Source organism: Sitodiplosis mosellana, unplaced genomic scaffold (genome assembly GCF_009176505.1).
Source record: "Sitodiplosis mosellana isolate CC-2019 unplaced genomic scaffold, AAFC_SMos_1.0 Smas_scaffold_4309, whole genome shotgun sequence".
NCBI classification, from domain to species: Eukaryota; Metazoa; Arthropoda; class Insecta; order Diptera; family Cecidomyiidae; genus Sitodiplosis; species Sitodiplosis mosellana.
Genome location: NW_022599551.1, coordinates 1 through 8809, shown reverse-complemented (window position 1 = coordinate 8809; position 8809 = coordinate 1). Strand labels below are relative to the sequence as shown.

The window sequence follows — 8809 nt, the reverse complement described above, 5'->3', positions numbered from 1 at the left end:
AGCGAGCTCTGTAATGTGAGAGCTGTAAAAAAAATTTCTGCAAGTGAATTCGCCAATTTATTAGGACTGGTTCACACTGATTTCTCTGTTTTTCACTATAATCGTTTGATGTCAAATGGACCGAAATATATTTTAAGGAGTATACAAAGGTAAAATTACAACAACAAAAGTAAAGAATGCATCGAATTACTGAATGAAATCTCTGCTGAGCAAATTTTGATGTATTTACTAATGAAAAAACTGCTTACAGAAACACGTAAAATTTACGAGCAGTCACGTAAAATTCCAGATAAAGAACAAAAATTATCAGAATTCTTCGAATTTCTTCATAAAAGGTGCAAAGTACTACAAGCAGTGGAAGTAAATAGCAGAGGTAGTGAAAAACAAGTGAACGAAAAATGTCTGAATTGCTTGATGAGAATCATGCGATTTTTACTAGGGGCTTTCATGTATATTCCATCCAAGAAATATACACCATAGATGACAGTCATACGAAATATTCACAATACTGGCAAAAAATGCACCATATTCACGGAATATACACGATATTCATGAAATATACACCTCATATTCACGATCGGTAACAAAGATTGACATTGCCGTAAACACATATTTTTTACATGCTGTGTTTATTCTGTGAATATGGTGAATATTTTTCGTGAATATATACACGATATACACGGATTATATGCAATATTCACGAAATATTCACAAAAATACGAATGAATGTATATTTTGACTTAAAAGCCCCTAGGATTTTTATGTGTGTAAAATTTAAAGCACTATCAGTGAATGAACGTCAAACAAAAATCGCTTAGTTTACTGTGCCTTAGGGGTACACCAAAACATTCAGCTCTGGAATGCAAGTTTAAGAAAATGTGCCCACAGTGTGATAAGCGTCACAACGGTTTATTACATATGGACAATGAAAAATCAGACAAAAATGAAAAGAAATACGAGAAATTTGCGCATAATTCAAAAGATCAACAAAAAAAATCATATATGGCAACAACAGAGCACAAATTTGTGCAACAACACATGATGAAAATAACATGAACACTTTACTCGCAGCAGCCTTGATTCGGACCAGAATGATGTGCGGTTGGTCTGAAACTATACGTGTTTTAATTGACCAAGGTGCAATGACATCGTTCATTAGCGAAAAAATAGTGGAACGATTGAAATTAAATATAAAGAAAAATAACATAAACATCAGTGGCATTACCGACAGTGTTGAATCAGCGAAAGGCACAGTCGTAATTAAAATCGGATCCAGATACCCGACGTCGTTCTGCACTAAACTCACGACAATTGTATTGAAAAAACTTACTACAATGTTACCAAACAATGACTTTGATAATTCATTCATAGACACAGATGAATTAGTGATGGCCGATCCAAACTTCCACAAATCAGAAAAAATTGACATGATTCTTGGTGCCGATGTTTACAGTGAAATAATTTTATCCGGTATAATAAAAGCAAGTGATAAATCTTTTGTATTGCAAGAAACGGAGCTGGGGTGGATTATTTCCAGGCCAGTAAACAAACAGCGAAATGAGTTCAATGAAGCACTTTGTATGACCTGTACTGTGAAAGAAATGGACGAAAAGTTACAAAAATTTTGGGAAATGGAGGAAATTTCCGAGGAAGAAATGCTAACGAGCAAAGTTGTGTTGATTATTTCAACAATACGATAAGAAGTGATGTTGATATAGCTTATATCGCGTCGTTGCCGTTTAGAGGCGATCCAGCTACGATGTTAGGTGATTCACGAAGAATGACAATGGCTCGATTTTTCCAAATTGAGAAAATTTTTGAAAAAGATAAAGCATTGAAAGAAGCATACACAGCATATATTAATGAATTAATTGAGAAAGGCTACATGGTCAAATGTGTAAATAATAGTAGCGAACCACACTGTTATTTACCACACCATGTAGTGATGAAAGACAGTACAACAACAAAAGTACGACCAGTTTTTGACGCGAGCAGAAAAACTTCAAACGGAATTGCATTGAATGATTTACTCCGACCAGGCCCTAAATTAAAAAAGGATCTGTTCAATATTTCAATTCGATTCCGTACACATGCAGTAGCGTTCACGGCAGATATAGGGAAAATGTATTTGCACGTAAAACTAGATGAACAAGATCAACCGTATCATAAGATTCTATGGGGAGATAGTGTGGAAAAACCTATTGAAGACTATCGACTCACTACGGTTACATTCGGGGTAAATATTTCGCCTTTCATAGCAGTGGCAACTGTACAGCACCATGCAAAAAACGAAATGGAAAATTTTCCTGAGGCATGCAGTATCATTTTGAATGACTCGTATATGGACGATGTTAGCAGCGGGTGCGACACGGTGGAAGAAGCGATACAAAGAAGATCAGAAATAACGCACGTATTACAACAAGGAGGTTTCCCACTGAAAAAATGGGCATCAAACTGTGAAGAACTTTTAGAGAGCATTCCGGAAGATGAAATCGAGCTGAAAACAAAGGAACTCGACGGCTATAAGTATGTGTCAACACTTGGTCTCAAATGGTTCTTTGAGGGCGATAAAATTGGTTTTAAAATGGACATTGAAAGAAATGCATTAAAATATACAAAGAGAGCAATTTTGTCTCAAATCACTACCATTTATGACCCATTGGGACTAATGGCTCCGGTTACAATGTATAACAAAATTTTAATGCAAGAAATTTGGAAAGAACAATGTGATTGGGACGAAGAAGTGAGTGAACAAATCGCGACAAAGTGGAATGCATTAAGAGGAGAGTTACCTTTAATCAAAAACATCAAACCAAAGCGTTGGCTAGAGTGTAGCAATACAAAAAAAATAGAGTTGCATGGATTTTCGGATGCAAGTGAAGCTGCGATGGGAGCATGTGTTTACATGAAAGTATACAAAGACGATGAAATCCATGTAAATCTAGTAGCAGCCAAAACAAAGGTAACTAACGTTACCACGGTTGGAACTTTGAGCGGCTGTTTTGGTCGCGAAATTGATGAACACGGTGAAAAAATCGTTAAAATTGGAAATATCCGAAACACATTTTTACTCAGACAGTGAAATCGTGTTGGCATGGATAAATGGTGACATCAGCAGATGGAAAACATTTGTAGCAAACCGTGTTTCCAGAATACTCCAATACAGCGAAAAACATCAATGGCATTATATCAATAAAAAAGCAAACCCAGCTGACTTCGCATCGCGAGGGTTACTACCAACACAACTAATAAACAATACATTATAGTGGCACGGTCCGTCAGTGCTTTTGAATGAAGAAAATTGCAGCGAAAATATTTACAATATTCGGCCATATGACACGGATTTGGAAACAAATAATGCAGCAAAAACATCATATGAAAATGACGATTTACATCAAATGAACGACAAAGAAAAAAACCCGAAAATAAATGAACGGAATGAAAAATCTGCAGTAGAAAAAAACAAGCGCAAACGTAAACACAAAATTCAGTCTTCAAACAATGCAACTATAAATATAGAATCACGAAAAAAAGCAGACGGCACAAAGCATAAACAAACACGAAATACGATACTCTGTGCATTCGTCGCTCTCTTAGCATGTTTCTCACTGTTTGGAAATCCAAACATAACATCATTTTAAGCAAATTCGTTTCCTGTGTATATTCAACATAAAACACGGAAATAGGTTATTAAAATAGGCCGACTATGTTTAAGTATAAAAAAGCAGCAAATATATGAAATAAGTCAACTGTATTTAGTATAAAAGAGCAGCAAATATTATAAACTTAGTTCATTCATTCATTTAACAATTACAGTTAACTGTAACCATGTCGAGTCTTATTCATCAAACTTTTAAAGTTTCAATTTCAGAAACTTTTCATGGTCCTTCGACTTCGTATTCAAATGGAACACAGACCGTTTGAAGCCCAGCCCATTACGAAAAAAGTGAAATTGTTAGTGAAAGCCACGAAAAAATTGACAAAGAAAGTATCGAAAACGAAAATTGCACCAATAAGTTCCTCATGGAAAAATTGCTCGCAGAACAACAACAACGTGCCGACGATATAGAGTGGTCATATACAAATTTCAAAAAAAAACCACACACTTAAGAACTAAAGAGTTTATAGACAAAAGTGAACGTGATTTGGAAAAAACAAAAGAACAATTCGACAGCGAATCAGTTTTGTTGGAAGGTGACGAAAAATTACCAATAACGAACTACATCGAAATCAAAAAAGAAACTGAAAGAGTGTATCAAAAGTACAAGCAAAAAATTACTGAATTTCGAGAAGCACTCATGCAAACAACAGCAGCAAAGTCCACAGCGACAGCAACAGCAACAGCAACGGCGTCCACAGCGACGGGATCAAAGCCATCGGCACAGCCTACAGCCACGGTAATATCCACCCCAACAACAACAACAGCGTCCGCAGCGACTACGAACTCATTAACGGCAACAGCCATAGCCACACAATCATCAAGTTCAGTTGAAACTACAGCAGAAACTAATTCAAACGAATCGAGTGATCAATCATTAATTGCGAATAACAGCGAAGCAGCTATAAACAGCACAATGTCGTCTCAGCAAGAATTCGACACATTGAAGAAAAAACGTGAACTCAAAATAAAAATATTACACGAAAACATCGCGAAAATGGAAGCATATCTGCAAGAGGAGAAAACAAAGCAGTTCTACGATCAAAAAACAAAGCAACCAGCAAAGCTCAAGTTGGCAGATCCACAATATAATATACCAGCAGACGCAAACCGATTTTCGGCCGATCACGCAACATTGCATTAGCAAAATTGTTTGGAGTAGAGAAAAAATTCCGCGCCGATCCGCAATTTAAGCAATAATACATCGATAACATGAGAGAATACTTCGAAAATGGTCACATCGTCGAGGTCAATACCACAGAAGATCAGCATAAAACAACAATCAACGGTGAAGAAACGTTTACATGCGCATATTTACCACACCATGCTGTACTTAAAACAACCAACTCCACAACAAAATGTCGTTGCGTCTACAATGCATCGAGACGTACAACAAACGGTAAGACATTAAACGAACAACTGTTAACCGGCCCAACCATTCAAGATGACATCATGGCCATGTTAATGAGGTGGCGAACGTATGAATTCGTCATTAATGCCGATATCGCACGCATGTATCGACAAATAATCATGAATGATGAGGATTCGGAGTATCAACGCGTTGTTTGGCAAGAAAATGAGAACGAGACAATCCGTGATTATAAACTTATCACCGTGACGTTTGGCACAACTCCGACACCATATTTGGCTATTTAAACAATACACCGATTGGCCGACGACGAAGCCGAAAATTTTCCACTTTCAGCACCAGCAGCGAAAAGGGATTTCTACGTTGATGATTTCTTTTCCGGAAGCGAAACGAGAGAGGGTGCGATCAAACTACGTGTGAAAATCACCGAAATGATGTCGAAAGGTGGTTTTCAAATTCGAAAATGGATAGCAAACGACGAGTTGACATTGGCGGGTGTGCCTGAAGAAGAAAGGGGCATACCAAAGGTGCATTACGCTGGCCCCCCCAACATTTTGTGCTGGGGTGCGACCTATTCCATATTTTTGTGCTCATTTTGTGCTGAACAATGGTACAATTGGTTTTTTTTGTGCTCGTCTCCTCGATTTTGTGCTGGCGTTGATAGGTTTTTTTCTCATTTTTTGCATTTTTGTAGGGCAGGTACCCTAAAATCGGACTTTTTTGTATCGGCACTAGGCGCATAATTTTGTGCTAATTTTGTGCTGAACTTATAACTTTTCAGATCGCAAAAATCTCCAACTGGGGCCGAGCACAAAATAGATATCAATTTGTCAAAAAATCGAATTTGTCACTTTTGTAGGGCAGGTACCTTAAAATCGGACTTTTTTGTATCGGCACTAGACGCATAATTTTGTGCTAATTTTGTGCTAAATTTCTCACTTTTCAGATCACAAAAATCTCCAACTGGGGCCGAGCACAAAATAGATATCGGTTTGAGAAAAAAAATTAAATGCAAATACAAAATTTTATTAATAAAACTATAGGTATAATTATAATTAATGCAACTTCGATATCAAATATTTTATTTTATTCAGAATTAGCTCAAAGACGAAATGATAGGTAAAAGAATTTGAAATGAAAAAAAAATATTGGGCGAATAATTAGTAGCTTCATTTTTATCGACAACGAATCGCTCTACAGTGAGAAAACTTAAAGATTCATTAACGTTATTTTTTGTGCAGATGCTTTTGTTTTTGAAAATATTTTCGCTTTGCTTTGCTTTCGATAACATAGATAATATGAAGTGAAAAGAAAGACGACATGGTCCGTAATGTGTGCTTGAGCAAAATTAATTACCCTTTTCAGAAATCACATACATTAATGTATCTATTATAAATTCTTTTCTTGGTGAAATAGATTTCGGACTTTTCGTATCTCTATCGTCATAAACCTCCCACTGGTTATTAATTTTGTTCGCGCACACAGTATGGGATATGTCAGAAACAATCCCGTCTAATACATAAAAAAACTATTTCGCCAAAAGTATTTTGGACGATAAGTGTGCAGTTGATTGAAGTGTGGCTGATTTTGCTTGTCGCTTCAAAAAATGTGTTTGTTTATTTCTCACAGACGAAATGTTTTTTTTTCAAATGTACATCATATAATCGAAAGAGCTGTCGATATTTTTAACGGTGTAAATGCTTCAATATGAAAATAAAGCAAATTATGATTCTTTTAGCGATTGCTGTTGAATTACAAACGAGAACATTTTAATTCAACGAAAAAAACTTGAATTCGGCTTGACACATATTGAACAAAAGAAAATAGAGAAATAATATTTTAAAAAATCTTACCTAGTCTATGTACCACCGATCCTGTAGCGTCGCAGGTTATTTTCGTGTACTTGGTTCGTTTAAAGTATTCGCGATACAATAAAAACTGATTTTCACTTGCATACATGATGTGAAAAAAGGGGGAACCTCCAATCGAACGAATCATAGAGCGATAAGCATGCGAAAGTGCTAAATCTTTCAGAGCCTTTTCTGGATCCGGTGATAGCTTATCCATTTGGCGCCTTCTACTTTGGCCTGCTCTTATTGCGTTTTCAGTGATTGTACGACCTCTTTCCGGCTCGAACATTTGTGAATTGCTTTTTTTGACCAATTCCCGTTTCAAAACAGAGGCTTTCTTGTCGGATGAAAACAATTCATTGGCTCTCGCACCACCTATTCTTACATTTTTTCGGAAGTTTGATGAGTGTTTTTCTGATACAAAATCGCGCACAATAAATTTAAATTTCACAATTTTTTCAGATTCGACAGGCTTTTTAGTAACTTCACCTAACAAACGAGCTTCACATGTCGTACATTTTGCCGATATGTTGATGTATTTTTCCCCTTCGGGATGGACTTTCGCGCGCTTGAAAGACCAAGTGCAAGGATTTTTCATTCGATGGTTTGCAATCTGATCTGCTAAAACCGTTGTCCACAAGCCAGGTGTAAGCTCGTGGTAAATCCTTTTTTTGTCACCTTCCCGTCGATGTTCTTTTGGAACGGGTTCGATCGTTTTCCATGCATCAAAGGACAACGATATTGTAAAGTTTATGTCGTTGATTTGAGGTGCTTCATCTGCCGAAGACACATAACTTTCACTCGAGTCACCTGGTGAACTTGCATCGACGGGTTCATCGGAAAAGTCACCATCGGGGTCTTCTTTTGGTTTCTCTGATTTTACTTGCCACCATCTCAAGGCATCGGTGTTAATGGCTTTCGGTGTCTTTTTATGTTCAATTTGTTCAGCAATTTCGATCCAAATATCTGCACTTGGCACAGTCACTTTATTACGATTATCCATGATTTTATCTACGTTCTCTTCGAATTTAGTTTGTAACAATTCCAATAAACTATGCAATGGTCTCCCACTCATTTTCGAAGGCAAAGTTGTCACAAAATCACCAAATCAATTTTATTCAATTCAATTATATTATACTTGACGTGTTATCGGTTCAAATAATGCTCTTCAACTGAATTCGGTAGCGAATCAATTGTTTCAATTTACACATTTCTTCATTACGATTATTCGCTAATTCATCATAACATCTACATGCATAATTTTCAAAATGAAATTGTAGTGTTGGATCAACGTTTTTCAGATAAACAGACGACATCCAGTTGTTTATGTCTATAGATCGGTGAAATTGACTGAATCATCAATGCCTGTTTATCAGACACGATCAAAATGAAAGGCATTGCAATTGCTGTAAATCTCAATTTCAGTACGTTATTCATACTTCTTGATTTATACTTTTGTATATGACTCATAATTTGTGAGTAAATGTAATAGAAACGGAAAATAAATGTCTCCCCATTCTCTCACTGTAGAGCGATTCGTTGTCGATAAAAATGAAGCTACTAATTATTCGCCCAATATTTTTTTTTCAATTCAAATTCTTTTACCTATCATTTCGTCTTTGAGCTAATTCTGAATAAAATAAAATATTTGATATCGAAGTTGCATTAATTATAATTATACCTATAGTTTTATTAATAAAATTTTGTATTTGCATTTAATTTTTTTTCTCAAACCGATATCTATTTTGTGCTCGGCCCCAGTTGGAGATTTTTGTGATCTGAAAAGTGAGAAATTTAGCACAAAATTAGCACAAAATTATGCGCCTAGTGCCGATACAAAAAAGTCCGATTTTAAGGTACCTGCCCTACAAAAGTGACAAATTCAATTTTTTGACAAATTGATATCTATTTTGTGCTCGGCCCCAGTTGGAG

General features: G+C 36.1%; 1 protein-coding gene across 1 annotated transcript; it reads left to right on the top strand.

Annotated features, from left to right (window-relative positions):
- The first annotated feature begins 1786 nt into the window (after positions 1 to 1786).
- On the top strand, positions 1787 to 3082 carry LOC129572154 (uncharacterized). Its single transcript, XM_055452079.1, has one exon. The coding sequence runs from the start codon at positions 1787 to 1789 to the stop codon at positions 3080 to 3082; it is 1296 nt and encodes a 431-aa protein (XP_055308054.1).
- The last annotated feature ends 5727 nt before the right edge of the window (positions 3083 to 8809 follow it).